This window comes from Dendrobates tinctorius, unplaced genomic scaffold, assembly GCF_039654945.1.
Source record: "Dendrobates tinctorius isolate UK_male_01 unplaced genomic scaffold, ASM3965494v1 ptg000014l, whole genome shotgun sequence".
NCBI lineage: Eukaryota > Metazoa > Chordata > Amphibia > Anura > Dendrobatidae > Dendrobates > Dendrobates tinctorius.
Genome location: NW_027361682.1, coordinates 8,505,520 through 8,529,099, shown reverse-complemented (window position 1 = coordinate 8,529,099; position 23,580 = coordinate 8,505,520). Strand labels below are relative to the sequence as shown.

General features: G+C 41.1%; 1 protein-coding gene across 1 annotated transcript in view; it reads right to left on the bottom strand.

Annotated features, from left to right (window-relative positions):
- The window catches only part of LOC141071233 (uncharacterized), a 122,845-nt gene that overhangs the window by 18,321 nt on the left and 80,944 nt on the right, over window positions 1-23,580 (bottom strand). Inside the window, exon 12 of the mRNA XM_073559608.1 lies at window positions 20,478-21,197. Coding sequence (XP_073415709.1) covers window positions 20,478-21,197 — 720 coding nt within the window. The remainder of the gene's footprint in view (window positions 1-20,477; window positions 21,198-23,580) is intronic.

Below are 23,580 nucleotides of genomic sequence, written 5' to 3'. Positions count from 1 at the left end.
CACATTACAAACAAGAATCAGGGAGCACATCCATGACATCGAAAACGTCAATGTAGACAGAAAGATATCTCAATTATCGGAGCACTTTGTTGAAGTTCATAAAAATGAACTCGATTCACTGAAAGTTTATGGCATAGAAAAAATTCACAAGCGAATTAGAGGAGGTGATACGGAAACCACACTTAGAAACAGAGAAGCTTGGTGGATTTTCCAAGTTAAACACCAGAATTCCCACGAGGCCTAAATAAAAGAAAGGATATTATGCTTTTTTATTGATCTAACAAATTTAGGCAATTTTTGGATAATTGTGAAAAATTAAATGAACAATATTCATATTTTTTCTGAGTCTTGAGCACCCATTTATCCATGTCATAATGTTATTAATGACAAATTTGTATAGACATGGAATTGAATTAATGGGTGTATGTAAATAAATTATTTGTCATTTTTTTGATTTTGACAGTGAAAGATAAAAAATTGTTAGATCATTTTTTTCCTCTAGGGAAACTAAAATTGCATTGGTTGTATTGTACTATTGGGAATTGCTATACAATATTGCTAAAATTGTGATCATTGTTAGATAAAATATTGTCTGTTTAGGAATAAAATTGTAACTACTTCTCTTTCTTCCCTTGTTTAAAAACAAATAGTTTGGCGCAGAAAACAAATAAAGAAAAGGAAAAAACATGTATGCATATATATATATATAGAAAAATAAGGAAATTTAATCTAGAAAAATATGATAATTATAACATGGTTGAATTGCACATTATGTCATGCATAATTTATGATTCTGTTCATGATTTTAATTCTGTCTAAAGTATATCACATGTTTTCACCTTCTTAAATGTTAATTATTTTACCGGTGTGCCGACTGGATATAGTATATAAGGTCTGTGTGTAACAAAGCTTGGTTTCATGACTAAGGGTGCGAAGTCACCAGAAACCTATTGAGAACGCAAGCATTTGTTTCTTCTGTGCTGGCATTTTAACCTCACATTTGTATGGAATGAAGTGAATAAAAGGAATTTTATTTTTTCACTACATCGTGGAGCTGGACAATCCTTTTTCTTCATTTGTACACACCACACATACCAGGAACAAATACCGCCACACAATGGCCAGACCACATATTACCACCACATAGTTACCGAATAATACCACATACAAGGAACAAATACTGCCACACCATGGATGGACCACATATTACCACCAAATAGTGACCGAATAATACCACATACAAGGAACAAATAACATCACACCATGACTGGCCACATATTACCACCACACCACAGTGACCGAATAATACCACATACCAGGAACAAATACCGCCACATCATGCCCGGATCACATATTACCACCACATAGTGACCTATAATACCACATACAAGGAACAAATAACATCACACCATGACTGGCCACATATTACCACCACAGTGACCGAATAATACCACATACCAGGAACAAATACCACCACATCATGACCAGATCACATATTACCACCACATAGTGACTGAATAATACCATATACAGGGGACAAATACCACCACACTATGGCCAGACCACATATTACCACCATAATACTACAATACTGATCATCATTAATACAAAAACAGATTACTAATAAAATCAAAAGTGACATTATACACCGGAGATCTGTACTTAGTATACAGTGTCAGTGTGTAGGTAATACAGTGATCACCAGTGATTAGTGTAAGTGTACAGGTAATACAGTGATCACCAGTAACATTATACACAGCAGATCTGTATATAGTGTCAGTGTACAGGTAATACAGTGATCACCAGTGACATTATACACAGGAGCTCTGCATATAGTGTCAGTGTACAGGTAAAAGAGTGATCACCAGTGACATTATACACAGGAGCTCTGTATATAGTGTCAGTGTACAGGTAATACAGTGATCACCAGTGACATTATACACAGGAGCTTTGTATATAGTGTCAATGTACAGGTAATACAGTGATCACCAGTGACATAATAATAATTTTATTTCTATAGGGCCACCATAATCCGCAGCACTTTACATTTTAGAGGGCACTTGTACAGACAATAGACATTACAGCATAGCAATAATCACATAAATCCACAGATACCAATAGGAATGAGACCCTGCTCGCAAGCTTACAATCTATGAGGAAATAGGGTAGACACGAAAGGTGGATGGTAACAATTGTTTTCATTGTTCTGACCAGCCATAATGTAAGAAATCGGGTGTTCATGTAATGCTGCATGAACCGGTTATCTGCCAGAATATGTAAAAGTACAGACACAGAGGGCTATTAAATGCATAAAGCATGTGAGTACATGATATGAGGAACCTGGTTATGAAGAAAATTTTGCATGGGCACCACTGGGATAGTTAAATAAAAGTATTGAGGCAGTAGGCCAGTCTGAAGAAATTAGTTTTTAGGGCCTGCTTAAAACTGTGGGTATTGGGGAATCCAAAGAATTGGCGCAGCACGTGAGAAGTCTTGGAGACGGGTGTGAGAGGTTTAGATTATTGAGGATGTTAATCTTACCTCATTAGCAGAGCGGAGGGCACGGGTAGGGTAGTAGACTGAGACGAGGGAGGAGATATAGGGTGGTGCTGAACCGTGGAGAGCTTTGTGCGTGAGAGTGATAAGTTTATATTGAATTCTGGAGTGAATGGGTAACCAGTGCAATGACTGGCACGAGACAGAGGCATCGGTGTAACGGTTGGTGAGAAATATGATCCTGGCTGCAGCATTAAAGACAGATTGGGGAGGGGAGAGTTTGGTAAGAGGGAGACCAATTAGTAGAGAGTTACAATAGTCCAGACGAGAATGAACAAGAACAACAGTAAGAGTTTTTGCAGAGTCAAAATTTAAAAAGATGGAATTCTAGAAATGCTTTTGAGATGCAGATAACAAGAGCGAGCCAGTGATCGGAAGTGGGGGGTGAATGAAAGATCTGAATCAAGTATGACCCCAAGACAGCGGGCATGTTGCTGGAGAGTAATGGTAGAACCACACTTGGAAATGGCAATGTCGAGCATAGGTAGGTTAGTAGAGGGAGGAAACACAAGGAGTTCTGTTTTTGACAGGTTCCGTTTCAGATAGAGGGAGGACATGATGTTGGAGACAGCGGTAAGGCAATCACTGGTGTTTTGTAATAATGCAGTCATGATTTCAAAAGTAGAGGTGTAAAATTGGGTGTCATCAGCATAGAGATGGTACTGGAAACCAAAGCTACTGATTGTTTGTCCAATAAGGGCAGTATACAAGGAGAAGAGAAGGGGGCCTAGGACTGATCCTTGAGGAACCCCAACAGTAAGGGGAAGATAAGAGGAGGAGGAGCCGCCATCAAAAGATCAAAAGAAACAGAGAATGAGCAGTCACAGAGGTAGGAGGAGAACCAGGAGAGAACGGTGTCTTTGAGGCCGATGAAGTGGAGCATAGTGAGAAGGAGCTGATGATCCACAGTGTCAAATGCTGCAGAAAGATCCATGTGAATTAGCATGGATCTAGATTTAGCTGTTAGTAGATTAGATAGTTTAAAGTGAACCTGTTACCAGGTTTGGCCGATATAAGATGCGGCCACCGCCTTTCAGGGCTTATCTACAGCATTCTATAATTCTGTAGATAAGCCCCCGATCCGACCTGAAAGATGAGAAAAATAAGTTTTATTATTCTAACCTGGAGGGCAGTCCGATCCAGTGGGTGTCACAGGTCTGGGTATGGCACCTCCCATCTTCTTGCAATGCAGCGTTCCTTCTTGCTTCATGGCACCGCAGAATCATGATCCTGCGCTGGCGTACTTATCTGCCCTGTTGAAGTATCATCAAGGCATCAGGAATTCTCTCACATGTGTAACACTATGGAAATCCTGAAAACATGACCTGTTGGGGTCCGCGAGGACTGGAGTTTGGGAACCACTGCTCTAGACAATACACCTTGGTGATCTCCCACCACCCAATAAATAAATTTGCATACAAGGGCGCGCTGCGTGAGCCCATGGCAGTACCTGTGACTTGTCTGTAATGAGCCCGGTCAAATACAAAATGGTTCTTATCCAGTACAAAGTATAGAAGACCCAAAAGAAAGGAATTGTGTTTCCTATCCCCAGAGGATTGGTGGTCCAAGAAAAAAGAGACAGCTTGAATACCCAGGTCATGCCGAATGCACGTGTAAAGAGACTCTACATCTAGAGTAACCAACCAAGTGTTGGGGGGGAAGGACCAAGTCCTGCAATTGCTGAATGAGAACAGTAGTCTCTCACAAAAGACCTGAGAGAAAAGACCAATGGTTGAAGAAAGAAATCAAGGTAGATGCAGGGATGTTCCAAAAAAACCCCAATCCCATACACTATGGGCCTACCTGGAGGGTCTTTAAGTGATTTGTGGACCTTAGGGAGCATATAAAAGGTCGGTGTCCTGGGGTGGTAGTTTGTCAAGAAGTCTTTTTCACGTTTGTTAATGATGTTTCAGGCCAATGCAGAATCCAACAGCTGGTCCAATTTGGCTTTGAAGGCCTGTGAAGAATCAGAGGGGAGAATCTGATAACAAGTGGAATTAGTCAGTTGGCATTTGGCTTCCTTGGTGTACAAGTCAACTGGCCAAATGAACAGATTCCTCCCTTTGTCGGCCTCCCTAACCACAAAATCGTTATTCAATCCCAGTCTGGTAATAGCAGCCTGCTCAGCCTTACTAATGTTTCTATCTCTGTTGGGATCCAACTTCAAGGATTTGATCTCATCACAAACTGTATAAAAAAATTTTTGTACCACCATGAAGAATCTAGAGACCTGATCCTGACTGCAGCTCGTAAAATACATAAACTACCAGGGGTCCCAGATACTGTTTCTCTGTTTCCTGACATCTGCCCAGTGACTTTGCTGAGGAGAAGAGCCATGAAAGATAAACAATGGCTCTAATCAAGGCAAACATCAAATGTAGATGGGGATTCCCACATGCATTAATCTTCTCACATGGTAACACTACGTATTCGCCAAAAATTCAAGAAGAAGGTAAAAAGGCACTAGAAAAAGTGGGTATCCCGATGCTGGATTCAGGAGCATTACCACAGCGACAAAGACCTCGCAGAGACTGGATTGAAGTTCGCAGTGCAAGGCCCAACAAATCACAGCACACAGTTAATTCACTACCTGAGGCCTTTGTAGAAACATGTGCTGAGATCGACCCAAAGAGTAGTCAAGAAAGTTAAGACATTGTTCTGACGTTACTGCTAATTAACACCCGTTATAGAGAGTTTTAAAATATGTTATTTTCCTTTTGTATTAGAGTGCTGTGCCCTTGGAGTATTCATGCTACTCCACCTTGGGATATTGCTGTCTCAGGTCCTACTGATAATGGACCGACACGCTTTAGCCCACAAACTGGTTATTGGTTGTAACAGTTTATCTTGTTGTATTTTCCCTTTTTCCCTTACTGCTTTTCTTTTCCCTAAAATAGTGCTGAAGAGATTTAAAGGTACAGTTGATATGATAGATGATGTGGAACAATTCACTACACACTTTGTCATTTTAGGTGATTTAATAGGATTTCCTCACACAACTTAAGGCTATGTGCACACGGTGCGGTTTCTGCTGCGTTTCCACAGCGGTTTTGCCGCTGCGGAAACGCAGCAGTTCCGCTGACCAAGTACAGTACAATGAAACCCTATGGGGTTTCAAAAACGCTGTGCTGACGGTGCGGTTTTTTCCGCGCGGTTTTGCTGCGGTTTACAAACCGCAGCATGTCAATTGTTTGTGCGGTTTCCGCAGCGGTTTCATACCTCTACCATAGTAGAGGTGTGAAACCGCAGGGCAAAACCGCAGACCAAAACGCAGGAAAACCGCAGGTCACTTTACCTGCGGTTTTACCTGCGTTTCCGCGCGGAAAAAACCGCAGCGGAATCCGCAACGTGTGCACATAGCCTAAATGTTTAAAACATTATCGCACAATGTTAGGGGGTTTAACTCCCCGATAAAAAGCAGAAAACGTGCATTTATTATCAAAAACATTGCCCTGATGTGATATTCCTACAGGAAACTAATTTTTCTAATAATTCATCCCCCAAATTCCTCATAAGCTTTTTTTTTTTAAATTCGTTTATTGAACCAAAGGCAGGGTATACAGTATGCAAACTGACAGCAATGAAAATATAATGTAACAAACATACATATCACAGAGCATCGATGTCAAACAGCGTGTGTATACCAACTGTGCATTGAATAAAACATACTGTCAATTGCCTTACATTAGTCTGTGTACTATTATTCAAATAATAAAGCCTGCCTACTTCTAAAACATTACTACTACTACAAAACAACTATTTGCAGCCTATGTCTATATATTTAGCTTTTTATCATGCGATATCTCCGTCCTACAACGTGAGGTGAAAGGAGTTCCACCTCTCCCATATCTTCTCAAATTTACCCAGGCACCCTCTGTTTAGGTAGAGCGTACGCTCATATGGGATAATCGAGTTCACTAATTCTATCCAGGCCCTAAGGGAGGGATCCGAACCCCCCATCCACCGCAGTGCCAACACCTTCCGTGCCATGAACAATGTCTCCCGTAAGAAAATCCCCGTATAATGTCCCCATGTCTCATCATCCCACACCCCAAACAGACAAACCAATGGCTCAAGGGGAACAGGAATCTGTGCCAGGGAGGTTGATAATGACGTTACCTCTTTCCAGTAGTGTACTATAATCGGACATTGCCAAATCATGTGGATAAAATCTGCATCGGATGTATGGCATCTCAGACACTCCGAAGATTGGAAACGGCCCATCTTAAAAAGTCGAGTCAGAGTCAAATATGATTGGTTTATGATATAAAGTTGTATCATTATATTGTTAATTGACGGAGACACCTTAATTGGTGACTCCAGAATTTCCTCCCACTCCTCTCCCTGTGTATCAGGGATGAGCCTTTCCCATTTCCCCCAAACCAAGCATACGGCAGATTCCGTCCCCACCGATAGCATGTGTGTGTACAGAGAGGAGATGAGACCCTGGGGACCCTGTGATTTAAGAATGCCTATCAAGGGTAGAGACGAAATAGCATTATTCATACCGACATGTCTCATGTGCGACTGAAAGGTTGATCGCACTTAGTTTGTAATTGTTCGAAAGATAATAGTGTACCGCATTCATATATATCCCCTATCGTAGAGACATTGCACTGAGGCCAGAATTCAGCAGATGGGTGGGCAAGCAGTGTCGGAAAGTAACCGTTATTCCATAAGGGCATTTCAGCTATGATATCACTAAATCCAACCACCCTCTTAATCTGTCTCCAAACTAGTCTTGCCAGAGGAAGCATGGGTAGCAGACGTGGGACTTTTACTTTTTCCATCTCCAAGAACCCTAGCGGGCAATCAGCATGTGCAGCATGAAGCAAATGGCTCTCAGAATTAGGAAGATGATTACCAGGCATCCACTTATTTATAGCCCTTGCCTGTCCCGCCAGATAATATAGAAAAAAATCCGGTAGCGCCACCCCCCCCCCCTTTTTTGGCCTTTGTAGGGTGGATAGCTAAAGCTTTGGCCTAGTTTTCCCCCATATGAAAGACGTAATTTGGGAATTTAAGTTGGTGAAAAAAGACTTAGGCACCACCACAGCACTATGTTGGAGAAAATAGCTGATCTTAGGGAGTAGTATCATTTTAATTAGATTAATGCGTCCAGCTACAGAAAGCGGGAGTTTACTCCAAATCACAAATTTGACTTTAACCATCTCTAATAATGGATATATATTAAGTTGTAGATCAAGTGTGCTAGATTGAGAAATATGAACACCCAAATATTTAAAATGTGGTACAATAGGCAACAATGAGAGAGTCCCAAGTCGCGGCATCGGGGCATGAGAAAGAGGCATCAGAGCAGACTTCTCCCAATTTATATACAGGCCGGAATATCTACTGAATTAATTTATACTGGCTATTACCCCCGTCAACGTCTCTTCCGCTCTATCCATAAATATTATCATATCATCAGCATACAGGCCTATGGAGTCTACCCGATCTGCTATCTCTATACCCATAATATTAGGAAAAGTTCTCATGTGGATTGCCAAAGCCTCTATTGCAAGAGCAAAGAGGGCCGGGGAAAGGGGACACCCTGACGAGTCCCCCTGTGCAAAGAAAAGGACCCGGAAGCGGAACCATTTACAATGACACAGGCTTTAGGTTTCATATACAATTTATTAACCCATTTTAAAAATCTATTTCCAAAACCGTATTTCTGCAAGCATGCGTGGAGGAAAGGCCACTCAAGGGAGTCAAAGGCCTTGGCCACATCCAACGACGTCAATGCCCATCTATTGTCTGGCATCAGGGAGCTATATTGAACCACCGATTGAACCCGTCTAATATTAATGGAGGTGCTCTTCCCAGGCATAAAGCCAGTCTGGTCAGGATGTACAAGTTCCAAAATAATTGAATTTAGCCTAGTTGCCAAGATCTTCGTAAAAATTTTGTAATCCACATTTATTAAAGATATGGGGCGATAAGATCCATAGTCCAGAGGGTCCTTCCCTTCTTTCTTAAGCACTATTATATTAGCTTAATAGAAGAACTCCGGCATGACCCCCTCCACCCAAATCCCCCGGAACACCTACAACAAAAGTGGCGCTAAAATCTCCCGGTATTTCCTGTACAGCTCAATAGGGAACCCATCCGGCCCAGGGGCTTTCCCAGAGGCCATATCCCTCATAGCATCTTCTATCTCTTCCAGAGTGAGCTCAGCGTCCTTAAAGGCCCACTGAGAGGCACTTAAGGCACTTAGTGTGGGAAACGTTATATCTGATAGATAGTCTAGACACCCCTGGTTACCAATGTCATTTTTTGAACTGTACAGTGAACTATAATAATCATGGAAACATCCCACTATTTCTTCCGTTGAGGACACCACTGTACCATCTGAGCTGCGGATCTGTAATATTGTGTTAGTTGTATTGTGCTGCCGCACCAAATAGGCCAGAGATTTACTAGACTGGTTCCCTAGTTCAAAGTAGGACTGGCGAGTAAAAAATAATTTACGTTTGGACTTGGAGTCTATATGCTGAGTATATAATCTTTGCGCAGTTAACCACTCCACTCTATTACCACTAGTTTGGTTAGATACGTAAGCAGTCTCTGAATCTTCAATCGTTGCTCTATTTTGTCATCCTCCTCCGACGTCACCCGTTTGATGTAGGAGATTGTAGAAGATAGGCAGCCCCTCAAGTACGCCTAAAGGGTGTCCCAAAATAAATTAACATTCCGGGGTTCGGGGTGGGAGGACACGAAAACATGTAATTGGTTAATTGTTCTATTTCTGGAGAATCGACGTACCAGCTGGAGAGGGATTATAAACACACAGAATAACATATTTCCTAGAATTGATCAGTGCATACACAAATATGAAGCGCCCTTCAGAGTCTCTCCGGACCTCCCATCTAACGTCTTTGTGTATTAATAATGAGACCCCCCTAGAGTAACTGGTGTGAAATGCGTGTATAGACCATTGAACCCATGGCTTTTGTACACTCCGAGCAGTATCCCTGGTCAAGTGGGTCTCAACCAGAGCCACAATATGAGGATGATAGTGCCTAATTTGTGAAAATACTTTAATTTTTTTCCGGGGGGCTTTAATACCCCTCACATTCCACGTCATGCAGATTAATTCAGAACCCATCTCCACTTACAGTGGGGCAAAAAAGCATTTAGTCAGTCAGCAATAGTGCAAGTTCCACCACTTAAAAAGATGAGAGGCGTCTGTAATTTACATCATAGGTAGACCTCAACTATGGGAGACAAACTGAGAAAAAAAAATCCAGAAAATCACATTGTCTGTTTTTTTTTCATTTTATTTGCATATTATGGTGGAAAATAAGTATTTGGTCAGAAACAAAATTTCATCTCAATACTTTGTGATATATCCTTTGTTGGCAATGACAGAGGTCAAACGTTTTCTGTAAGTCTTCACAAGGTTGCCACACACTGTTGTTGGTATGTTGGCCCATTCCTCCATGCAGATCTCCTCTAGAGCAGTGATGTTTTTGGCTTTTCGCTTGGCAATACGGACTTTCAACTCCCTCCAAAGGTTTTCTATAGGGTTGAGATCTGGAGACTGGCTAGGCCACTCCAAGACCTTGAAATGCTTCTTACGAAGCCACTCCTTCGTTGCCCTGGCGGTGTGCTTTGGATCATTGTCATGTTGAAAGACCCAGCCACGTTTCATCTTCAATGCCCTTGCTGATGGAAGGAGGTTTGCACTCAAAATCTCACGATACATGGCCCCATTCATTCTTTCATGTACCCGGATCAGTCGTCCTGGCCCCTTTGCAGAGAAACAGCCCCAAAGCATGATGTTTCCACCACCATGCTTTACAGTAGGTATGGTGTTTGATGGATGCAACTCAGTATTCTTTTTCCTCCAAACACGACAAGTTGTGTTTCTACCAAACAGTTCCAGTTTGGTTTCATCAGACCATAGGACATTCTCCCAAAACTCCTCTGGATCATCCAAATGCTCTCTAGCAAACGTCAGACGGGCCCGGACATGTACAGGCTTAAGCAGTGGGACACGTCTGGCACTGCAGGATCTGAGTCCATGGTGGCGTAGTGTGTTACTTATGGTAGGCCTTGTTACATTGGTCCCAGCTCTCTGCAGTTCATTCACTAGGTCCCCCCCGCGTGGTTCTGGGATTTTTGCTCACCGTTCTTGTGATCATTCTGACCCCACGGGGTGGGATTTTGTGTGGAGCACCAGATCGATTGAGATTATCAGTGGTCTTGTATGTCTTCCATTTTCTAATTATTGCTCCCACAGTTGATTTCTTCACTCCAAGCTGGTTGGCTATTGCAGATTCAGTCTTCCCAGCCTGGTGCAGGGCTACAATTTTGTTTCTGGTGTCCTTTGACAGCTCTTTGGTCTTCACCATAGTGGAGTTTGGAGTCAGACTGTTTGAGGGTGTGCACAGGTGTCTTTTTATACTGATAACAAGTTTAAACAGGTGCCATTACTACAGGTAATGAGTGGAGGAAAGAGGAGACTCTTAAAAAAGAAGTTACAGGTCTGTGAGAGCCAGAAATCTTGTTTGCTTGTTTCTGACCAAATACTTATTTTCCACCATAATATGCAAATAAAATGAAAAAAAAACAGACAATGTGATTTTCTGGATTTTTTTTTCTCAGTTTGTCTCCCATAGTTGAGGTCTACCTATGATGTAAATTACAGACGCCTCTCATCTTTTTAAGGGGTGGAACTTGCACTATTGCTGACTGACTAAATACTTTTTTGCCCCACTGTATCTGGGCATGTTGCGTATCGGTGCCTAAGTAGAACTCAGAGACATCACACAAATAGTAGGACTTCCATTGGCTGCAACCTCTACCTAAGTAACACTGAAAGCTAAAACTAAAGTTTTTGGAAAAAAAAAGCAACAAAATATAAATCTAGTAACATAGGATCAAAATCCCGCTCCTCTATCAAAAAACAAGGGGATACCATCACTGAACACAGTGTCCGGTATTATAGATCTCTGGGTGTCCGCCAGGAGAGCTCTGATTAAGCCCACAATGAAGGGATGAAAATAGATACTCTAGGACTCCTTTGCAGGGGATCCTCTATGGGACCGCAGCCACTCAGCAGCCTCCGCCGGATCCGTGAAAAACACGGAGGAACCCCCGTGGACAACCCGAAGCCGAGCTGGATAAATCATGAAATATACAATGTTCTTTTCCCTGAGCCTCTTCTTGATGTCGATAAATTGCGCACGCTGCTTCTGAAGTTCCACGGAGAAATACGGGAAGATTGAAATCACGGCGTCGTTGAACTTGATGGGGCTCTTTTGTCGTGCGAGGCGCAGAATGGTATCTCTATCCTTGCAGTTGAGGAGACGCGCCTGGAAGGGTCTAGGCGGGGCCCCTGGAGGTAGAGGTTTGGTGGGAACTCTGTGGGCTCTCTCAGCAGAGAACACCGAGGAGAATTCATCTCCCAGAGAGGTCTTAAGCCAGCCTTCTAGAAATTGCTCAGGGTGCTGACCTTCAGAGCGTTCAGGCAGACCGATGACATGGATGTTGTTCCAACGCATTCTGTTTTCTAGGTCATCTGCTTTTTGCCTCCAGGCGTTCATAGATCCCGCTACCTTAGTTAGCATAGCCTCCATAGGCGTAATGGTGTCTTCCACCTGGGACACTCTTGTCTCCACTTCCGTGATGCGCCCCCTCATGGCCTGCATATCGTGACGGAGTGTCCCCACCTCAGTGTAGACATCCTCTATTTTCTCCGTCAGGGGTGTCCTGGTGAGGGAGATAAACAGGCATCTGAACAGTTGATGCAGGCTAAGGGTTATTTCTTCCTCTTCTCCACCCCGAGGGACGATTTTTATGCTGAGATTGTGAGGAGGTGTTCCGTAAATAGCGTGCGCTCTCAGAGGGGTCAGGTCTGAAAAATTCCTTCAATTTTTCTGCTGCCGTCAATCCCTTAGACCGATTCATGATTAAGAACCGCGAAGTATCCCAGTGTAGCTGAAATTATACAGTCCAGAAATCCTCCTGTTGCACTTATATGTATACAGCAGGGGCCACGCAGTTATAGCCTGGGGGCAGAGTTCCTGTAGACAAAGATAGAATGTCACCAAGGCTCCTATGGCGGGGGGGGGGAATTTATGTGTCATGTGTATTGCTGTGTGGTGATCCTCTTATTATGGCATATATCTTTTTCTACTTTTCAATTGTGATATAGTATTTATAGGCCTAGGTTGGATCACACTTAAATTGCCCTGTGGTGACCCCTCAATTTGTGTAATTCTCAGTTTTATAGAAATCAGCTTCTCTACCTGTCTGACAGCCATTCCATTCCAGTCAGTAGAATTCCAACCAGAGTACACCTCATTCTACTTAATGTGCTTCAGATTAGGTGATCACCTGAACCAAATCTTATTTAACGAAAGAAGGTATAAAAAACCCGGCTGTGGTGTTCACAATCCTCTTGCAATAGGACAAGCTGGATGGCACAAGTGGTAGCAATATCCCAAAAGTAATAGGAATGAAGAAATAACTATGCCAAAAGAGTTGAAAAGAAGTCTTGAGTGAGGAAAAAAAAGGCTCAATTTTGGCTTTACTAGCAGAGGAATACAGTGGGCATCATGTTGCCATCCTTAAAATTTCTAAGACGGCAGTCCATTACAACAAGGTCAAGCAGCAGACATTGGGGACAACAAAGCTACAGACCGACACAGGGCGAAAGCTACTCTCCACTGACTGGGATGACCGTCATCTTATTCGAATGTCACTCAGCAACCGCAGGATGACATTAAGTGACCTACAAAAGGAATGGCAAATGGCAGCTGGGGTGAAGTGCACGGAAAGAACAGTTCGTAACAGGCTCCTAGAGGCAGGGTTCAAGTCATGTAAAGCTAGAAAAAAGCCTTTCATCAATGAGAAGCAAAGGAGAGCCAAAGGTCAGAAGGATTGGACCATAGACAAATGAAGTAAGGTAATCTTCTCTGATGAGTCTAATTTTCAGCTTTGCCCAACACCTGGTCGTCTAATGGTTAGACGGAGACCTGGAACCTGGACAGGAGCCCAAGGCACAGTGTCTTGCACCCACTGTGAAATTTGGTGGAGGATTGGTGATGATCTGGGGATTCTTCAGCAAGGCTGGAATTGGGCAGGTTAATCTTTGCGAAGGACGTATGAATCAAGCAGCATACAAGGTTATCCTGGAAAAACAGTTGATTCCTTCTGCTCAGGCAATGTTTCCCAACTCTGAGGACTGTTTTTTTCCAGCACGACAATGCACCATGCCACACAGCTAGGTCAATCAATGTGTGCATGAAGGACCGCCACATCAAATCCCTGTCGTGGCCAGCCCAATCTCCAGACCTGAACCCCATTGAAAACCTCTGGAATGTAATCAAAAGGAAGATGGATAGTCACAAGCCATCAAAGAAGAACCGCTTAAATTTTTGTACCAGGAGTGGCATAAGGTCACCCAAAAACAGTGATAGACAGGTGGAAAGCATGCCAAGATGCATGAAAGCTGTGATTAAAAATCATGGTTATTCCACAAAATATTGATTTCTGAACTCTTCCTGAGTTAAAACATTAGTATTATTATTTCTAAATGATTATGAACTTGTTTTCTTAGCATTATTTGAGGTCTGTAAGTACTGAATTTTTTTGCTATTTTGACCATTTCTCATTTTTCTTAAAATAAATGCAAAATTTAGTGCTTGGAAATTCAAAGACATGTTGTCAGTAGTTTAAAGAACAAAAGAGCAATTTAAATTTTAAGAGAAAAATCAGACAAACTGAAATTTTGCATTGGTCTCTTATTTTTTGCCAGAGTTGTATATGTAGATAGATAGATGGATAGATAATACCAAGCCCGAGGTTTATTAACCCCTTAACCCCCAGAGCTTTTTTTCTATTTTGCGTTTTTGTTTTTCGCTCCCCTCCTTACCAGAGCCATAACTTTTTTATTTTTCCATCAATATGGCCATGTGAGTGCTTATTTTTTGCGGGACAAGTTGTTCTTTTGAACGACACCATTTGTTTTACCATGTTGTATACTAGAAAACGAGAAAAAAATTCCAAGTGCGGTGAAATTGCAAAAAAAAGTGCAATCCCACACTTGTTTTTTGTTTGGCTTTTTTGCTAGGTTCACTAAATGCTAAAACTAACCTACCATTATGAGTATCCAGGTCATTACGAGTTCATTGACACCAAACATGTCTAGGTTCTCTTTTATCTAGGTGGTGAAAAAAATTTCCAAACTTTGCTAAAAAAAAAAATAATAAAAATTTGCGCCATTTTCAGATACCCAGCCCAATGGCCGGAAGTTCTTGTTAAATGCTGCTGTCAGTGTTTGACAGCGGCATTTAACTAGCTAAAAGCCACGGGTAGATCGCGATTCCACCTGCAGCTATGGCGGGCACATGTCAGCTGTTCAAAACGGGAGAAGGCATTGGCATAATAGTACGTCCGATGTCGGTAAGGGGTTAATGAACATAATAAACTGGCACATAAAGATTTAAATAAAGACACACACACACACACACACACACGAAATATGCATGAAACACAATGTTTAATTTAAAAAAAAATGGTCAAAAAAACAATTGCATGGGCTCCCGCGTAATTTTCTTAACCAGCAGAGGGAAAGCTAACAATTGGGGCAGATGTTTATAGCCTGGGAAGGTGGTAATACCCATGGATCTTCCCAGGATATTAATATCAGCTCACAGCTGTATACTTAGCCTTTACTGGCTAATAAAATAGGGGAGCCCCCAAAAAATGATGTGGGGTCCCCTATAATAACCAGAAAAGGGAATGCAGACAGTTGCGGGCTGATATTAATAGCCTAGGAACGGGCCATGGATATTGGCCCCCCCCATCTAAAAACATCAGCTCTCAGCCACCCCAGAAATAGCGCACCAATTCTGGCACTTAGCCTTCCTCTTCCCACTTGCCCTGTAGCGGTGGCAAGTGGGGTAATAGTTGGGGGGGGTTGATGTCACCTTTGTGACATCAAGTCCCAAGATTAGTAATGGAAAGGTGTCAATAAGACACTCCATAGTCAAACTGTAAATAAAACAGACGCCAAGTAAAAAATCCTTTAATTGAAATAGACTCCTTTAATATTCTTAATTGAACCATACTTACGACCTCTCCTAATTCCCCGACGCCCTTGATCTCCTGCAACAAAAATAAATAAACCAACACAAATACTTCCTGTCCGGCATAGTCCATTTAATAACGAGTGTCCCATGACGATCTCACGTGTAGAACAGTCACAGCAGGAGATGTGACTGCCCTACACGGCCTCCGGTGGCACACTGACAGGTGATCCTCCTGCAGTATATCAGAGTTCATTGGAGTTTGTGCTATCGCTTTACGGCACTACTGCTGTGTGAAAATTTTCTCACGCCGCGGTGCCGCAAGTGACAGCATGAACTCTGGTGAAGTCACGGCGGTGGAGTGATACACTGCGGGAGGATTATCTCCTGTCACTGTATCACTGGAGGCCCTATAAAGCAGTCACATCTCCCAATGTGACTGTTCTACATGTGAGATCACCGTAGGACACTTGTTATTAAATGGACTACGGCAGAAAGGTAAGTATAGGTTGGTTTATATTTTTATTACAGATCAAGGGCGTCGGGGACTAGCTGTTTGGTGAGTATGAATGTTTTTTCTTCTACTATTAAACAGTCGCCAGATGATGGAACTACTATCCCATCATCGGCTCATGCTGTCACTGTATATGTGACAGCAGACATAGCTGGATGGGACTGGGAGTCCCATCAGATGATGCCTGCCTACGCAGACACTTACACACACAGACCTGCACACAGCCGCGCACACACCCGCAGACAGACCCACACATAGTCTCCGCCCACACACTCTTCCTCCTGCCTTTCTGCGTTTTTCGCACGCACATCCGCAAACCTTTTTACAACTGCGGATTTGACTGAGTCAATGGAAGTCAATGGGTGCAGAAACGCTGCAGATCTGCAAAAAGGATTGACATGCTGCGGAAAATAAAACGCTGCGAATCCGCACTGATTTTTCCGCAGCATGTGCACACCAAATCTGGATTCCCATTCATTAACATTGGTTTGGCACTACATTGCGGATTTGGTGCAAATCCCGAGCATCAAAAATGCTGCGGATCCTCAACAAAATCCGCAACGTGTGAACATAGCCTAATAGTTTGAGGAATAGTATGGGGACTACTGAGGAGGCCATTATACAGTGTAAAGACTTATGTGGGAGTTATTATACTGTGCTTTGGCAGGCACTTGGGACATCATACGCTTTATAGGGGGGCTATGCGGGTATCATACATGTATAGCGGAGCTGTGGGTCCACCATACTGTGTATAGTGGAGTTGTGGGGACATCATACTCTGTATAAAAGAGCTGTGGGCCCACCATACTGTATATATAAAACCTCACATAATGCAAAAAAACTAAATGGAATAATGGTTGTTTTCAGCACCCTTTATAACATCCAGTATAATGAAATCAAAAATATTATCAATAACTATATACCTATCCCTTTTCAAGACCCTGTCTTCAATCATATTCTTTCAAATAGTCACAAATGTGTAGCTAAAAACTTTGATTTCTTGGAAATATTCTATCTCCCAGTATGAACCAGAAACCGCAACTTGGAAGGACTTGGGTTTTAGTGAAGGTTTTTTCAAATGCGCAGGTATGAAGTGTAATATGCGCACTTTTGCGCAAAAGACAGATAAAATTAATGACATCTATAATATAAATTCCTTTATTAACTGTGATACCAAATATGTAGTGTATTGTATACAATGTAATATGTGCAATTTGAAGTACGGTACATACTCTGCACGATTCTAAAATTGAAAAAAAGCATCTCAAAACATCTATATAATATTAATATTAAAAACAACACTCATTCTGGTGTACCAAAATTCAAAATGGAAATGTGGTATTGAAAAGGTAGATCGCCCGGCAGGAGGAGGTGACTGGACGAAAAAATTGCCTCTTAAAGAAGAATTTTGAATAATACAGTTAGACACCAAACAATCTAAAGGATTGAACTATAGGAACGACACAATGTTGATTTATTGGAACTAATACCTATATGATACCAATGATGTTGGTTATATATTACAAAACCATATAATGCGTGTTCATTAGAATTTTTTCATATATGTATTATAGCAATTCACATGGTCTTTTCTTTACTCTATTATTGGTTAGTGTGCGTTTTAAATTTCTTGTCAAGTGGTTTGTTTCAGCTCAGTGATCAAGGAAGCATACCAGAAACGCATCCGAGTGTTTTTCTATCCTCCACCGTGGACTTTTAATATGTTTGTACTACAATAAAGCTTTGAGGATTTTATGTTGTCGCAATCCAGAAGGTTTCTTCCAATTTAAATTTACTATTTGTGTTTTCATTAAAGCGCTTGACAGATTTTAGAGTTCTAAGTGACCTCAGAGTGTTTTACACATCTTTTCAGAACAATTAGAGGTTTTTAATTTTTTTGGCAAATTTGAATTTCAAAAGAGCCAATCTTCTCTAGAATCAAATGTACATTACTAAGATCAATACAGACTCCAGAGCATAATAAACATTTATAAAAACACATTTTTAAAATCACACTCATCAAAGCCCAGCTATAATAAACTTCTTTGACAACCCAACGGATGAAGTCTTCTGTGAGCCATTTTAGCATCTTCTGGCTTTCAGCATCTTTGGCGTCTCCTGCGCTGACAAGGTTGCAAAGTCATGATGTCGCTGCTTTTTTATAGCACAGGGGACTCCAGAGATGCCAGGTGCAAGAGGATGTCAAATATGTCAGTGAAGATCAACTGAGGGATGATACATGATAAAGGAAAGGGGTATATGTAACACCATCATTCATGATCCAATCTGTCCTTTACGAATTGTTACAAATTTGAAGAAAACAACTTTACCCATTTACATAAGCATTTATGTTATTTTCTACTAATAAGGCATTTAAACCTTTTTTTTTTTTTTAAATCAGCATTGGTTCTTGATGTGACCAAGTCCTGAGGTCAGCTGTTCTACAGATTAATCGTTTTCAAGGTAAAGGTGTGTCTCCTCTGGTGTCTCCAGGTGGAGGGAGTGCCCCCTTGCGTTTTGAGGGGATTTTATGTAAAATGGCTTTGACCCTTTTCCATTCAGGAGTAATTTATCTGGAGAATGCATTTCCATGAAAACTCAGCTCATAGCTCAAGGAACCCAAATCCTTCAGCTCTGAACCAAGACTTAAGCCATGCATTTAGCTCCTGCAGATCCCACAGTCTCTACTGTGTTGTGAATCAGGCAGTTTTCCAGAGAATACTACTTTGGAGGTCCTTCCCTTCAGCTTGCAGCCTAAATCTTTAAATTAGTTTTAAGCATCATCTATCACCTATTCTGTCTGTATTGATTCTCATGTTGACCATGACACTTGGATCTTCACCAGCCCCTGCAGTAATTTATCAACCCATTCCACCACCTGCTGATTCCTGGGACTAGGAAGACAGGAAACCATTCGGGGCACTCTTGGTGACAATCTATTCTATCCTTCTTAGAATCTACTATAACCTCCAACTGGCTTAGGGCTCTTTCACAAGTCAGTTTTTTCAAGTACTAGTCAAGTGACCTAGTTTTATCATCTATTTCAGTCATAACTTCCTCAGAGTTTGGTCCGAATTTCTTTAGTTTTTCTCAAATGTGAAAAAGTTTTTCTACCTTCTCTTATCTGAAGATAGTACCACACTTGAATGTCATCAGAGTCCTGACCAATTTTTACAGACCCATGCACTTGCATTGCCGATTTTGAATCAACAATCGAAACAATATCAGATATGTCCAAGATTTTGCGCAAACTGCTCTATAAATGAAAAATCATGGACATGTGAACAGCCCCCATTCACTATTGTAGGCACGAGTGCTATACATGAAAACCACAGAGAGCACTCTTACACAAAATAGAGATGTCTGAATGAGCCCTTGCTGCACCTAGATTATCTTGCTCTAACAGTAATTGGAAAGAGCAGCATCCACTAGGACTGTCATTTTTGAGACTGACACCCTTATATCTTCACCCATTTTGGCAACTTTGCTTGGAAGACACATTGCAGAAAATAGAGAAGTGGCAGTGACTCAACGCTGGACCACTGGACTGTGAGTAAAGGACAGTTGCTGTTTTTTTTTAATTTAAAACAAACTGCAACTTAGAAATGGGCTTTCTGAGTCAGAAAACACCATTAACAATCATTCTGAGGAACAGGCAGTGCACATGCCAGAAAATTGCATCCAAAAACAACACAGGTGGCGCTGTCAAGTTGCCCATTTAGCGTATGGGTGAGTAATTTAAAATCAATTTGATTATTGATGACAAATGCTTCTTAATAATTTCATATATTCCTGAAACATCAATTAATGTTTTAAGTTGTTATGCATTTCTCATCTATAACATATGACTTCACTTTCACTGTAACTGATGTTTGTACCTTGTACAATTTGTCAATAGTAATAAAAAAGAAAAAATGGCAACTTCCCTATGTGAATGCTCTGATGTGCAACAAAAATTGATTTTTGGTTAAAATATTTCTCACATTGAAAACATGAAAATATTTTTTCTCCCGTGTAAATAATCTGATGTCTAAGAAGATTTGATTTAGATATAAGATATTTACCACATTAGGAACATGAAAATGGCTTCTCCCCTGTGTGACTTCTCTAACGCATAACAAGATTTGATTTGTTTGAAAAATACTTCCCACATTTTACACATGAAAATGCACTTTACCCTGTGTGATGTCTCATATGCGTAACAAGATATCTTTTCTGTACAAAAAATTTCCCACACACTGGACAAGTTAATTGATTCTCCCCTGTGTGAGTTTTCCGATGGGTAGTAAGATCATATTTCTGAGAATAACATTTCTCACATTCTGGACACGAAAATAACTTCTCCCCTGTGTGACTTCTTTGATGTCTAACAAGAGTTGATCTGTCTATAAAACATTTCCCACATTCTGAACATGAAAATGGCTTTTCTCCTGTGTGAATTCTCTGATGTGTAACTAGATTTGTTTTCTTATTAAAACATTTCCCACATTCTAAACATAAAAATGGCTTCTCCCCTGTGTGAATTCTCTGATGTATAATAAGCTGTGATTTCTGATTAAAAGATTTCCCACATTCTGAACATGAAAATGGCTTCTCCCCTGTGTGACTTCTCTGATGTATAACAAGATTTGTTTTCTTATTAAAACATTTCCAACATTCTGAACATTTAAATGGCTTCTCCCCCGTGTGAATTCTCTGATGTTCAACAAGAATTGCTTTCTTATTAAAACATTTCCCACATTCTGAACATGAAAATGGCTTCTCCCCTGTGTGAATTCTCTGATGTATAGCAAGATTTGTTTTGTCTGTGAAACGTTTTCCACATTCTGAACATGAACATTTCTTCTTTCTTGTGTGATCTCTTTGATGTTCACCATCCCTTTGGTTATTTTGTTTAAAAGTCTGTGAAGAATCAGTGGAAAGAACCTGTTGAAAGGGATCAGATGATACATCTATGCTGTGAAAGACTGGAGGTATGTCTTCGATAATGGCATACTCTTCATATGTATCTGGTGTGATACTACGGTCATCTTCCTTAACATCTGAAAATATCATATGTTCCTTTGAGCTCCTGGTACAGTCATCTGCCAAAAATGAAACCATTGACATTATTCAATAACAGTGCCTTTTAGTCATAAAATGTATGTTAAAATTTTAGTTATTTATTAAAGTGTCTATAAAATTTGTAGTAAAATTAGATTTTGAACCGAGCAAGACATTGGCTGCAGCCAAAGACCTTGAACAACCCCAATTCTAAAAACATTGGGACGCTGTATAAATTGTAAAGAAAACAAGAATGCAATGATTTGTAAATCTCCTAACCCCTTCACGACATATAACGTATATTTACATCATATGTCTTGTCCCTGACTTTGATACTCTGGTCTCTGGCGATGAGCCCGCCATTTTCTCAGCACACAGCAGGATTTATCAAGCGTCGGTGGCACGCTCATCATTCCACGCTCCCATCAGCACGTGAGTGATATGATCGCAGGGCGCTAAGTTGTCATGATAGCCAAGGGTTTTCAGAAGACCCACATGCATGTCATTAAGATACTACTGTGAATTATGGTTCTTGGCCGGCGTTCATAGAAGATCATGATTTCTGCTATACATAGCAGTGCTGAAGCATAGCACAGGCGATCAGATGATCACAGCTTGAAGTTTCCTAAAGCGACTATTAAATAAAGTCAAAAGAGAGCTAGTGTTTTTAAAAATATGAAAAAACAAACAAACACAAAAGTTCAATAATCCCCCCCATTGCCACACTGAAAGTAAATGAATTTAAAAAATGCACATATTTGGTATTGCTGCATTCAGAAATGTCTAATCTATCGAAATATAAAGTAAATTAATCTGATCGGTAAACAGCGCAATGAGAAAAAAAAATCTAAAATGCCAGAAATTTTCTTTTTTGGTCGCTGCAACATTGCAATAAAATGCAATAAGAGGTGATCAAAACATCATCGCTATTTCAAAATCGTAACAATAAAAACAACACAGGGCGAAAAAAATAAGCCCTTGCCCAGCTCCTGATCCTGAAATATTGAATCGGTATGGGTGTCGAAAAATGGCGACAAAAGCAAAAACTTTTTTCATACAAATTTTGGAATTAACATTTTGTGGATTATGAGACACATTGGACCCCAAAGAGACGCAAGACGGACCCCAAAGAAGGAAAATAGGAAATAAATGTTATTCTTTAACAAACTGGAGGGGCAGCGGTGGTGCAGCAGCAGGGTCCGAGGTGGAAAGGTCGCTGCTGGCGTAGGTAGGAGATGTTATGGGCTCCAGCCTGGTAGGACAGGGTGTTCAGTGGGGCGGGGCTCTGCCAATATTTTGTGACAAACTAGATCCTCACACCACCATCCATACTTTCTAATGCGATGAACTCTGGGAAAATGGTCGCCATAGGTGGCAAATGCGCAATAGAGGTCTCAGGAGAGGAGATCACAGTGCCGAGATCTCAATTTGAGATTGCGCCGCTTGCGGTGGCCATTTTACCACATTCCACCGCATAGAAGAGAATGGAAAGTACAGAACTCCGGGCTTTCACAAAATGTCGGCAGAGCTCCCGCATCACTGAACACTTGTTGTACCAGCTCAGGGCCCGCAGTCATAGCCCGACTTCTGCCTCCAATAAGACGCACCCCCATTGTTCCCCCAAATTGTTGGGGAGAAAAGTGGGTCTTATCTGAAAAATACGGTATTTTTCCCCACTTAAATAAAATAATTGCAGAACAATTTCAGAACAATGTTTCTGAATGCAGAATTGCAAAGACTTTGAATATTCCTCCATCTACAGCACATTATATTATATGGAGGTTTTAGAAGAACATAAGCACCTTGCAGATAATATCTATTTCAATAAAGGTCTTGCATATTTCAGCAAGACAATGTAAAACTACATACTGCATCCATCACATCACATCAATTTCCAGTAGAAGAGTTCAGGTGATGAACAGGCCATGTGCAGACTAGTCCGTTCACCAATAAATATTTGGTGCCTTAGGACATGAAAAATCTGGGAAGGAAGACTCTGGACTGTTGAACAGCTAGAATCCTAAATCAGCCAAGACTGGGCTAAAATTTCTCTCCCAAAACTCCTTCACTTTCTAGACATTTACACACTGTAATAAAAGAAAAAAAAAAAAAAAAAAGATGGGATGCTACACAATAGTAAGCACCAGAGCAAATAAGCACACTGAATCAAAGCAAACGTATATATAGGGTGATCTGGGTGAAGCGAGTAGATGGAGTATTGAATATACGTATAAACTTGCTCATACGAATGAATGGCAGACTATTCGGATAATCAACTGATGTATAGGGAGGACAAACCGAACATGAAGGTCATAACAAATGGTGGGACGAAAATTAAAGGTACAAAAAATAATGTTTATTGAGACAACAATAAAAAAGGTAGGAAAACAATGGCACTTAAGGCACATGAGGGTACCTGCAACC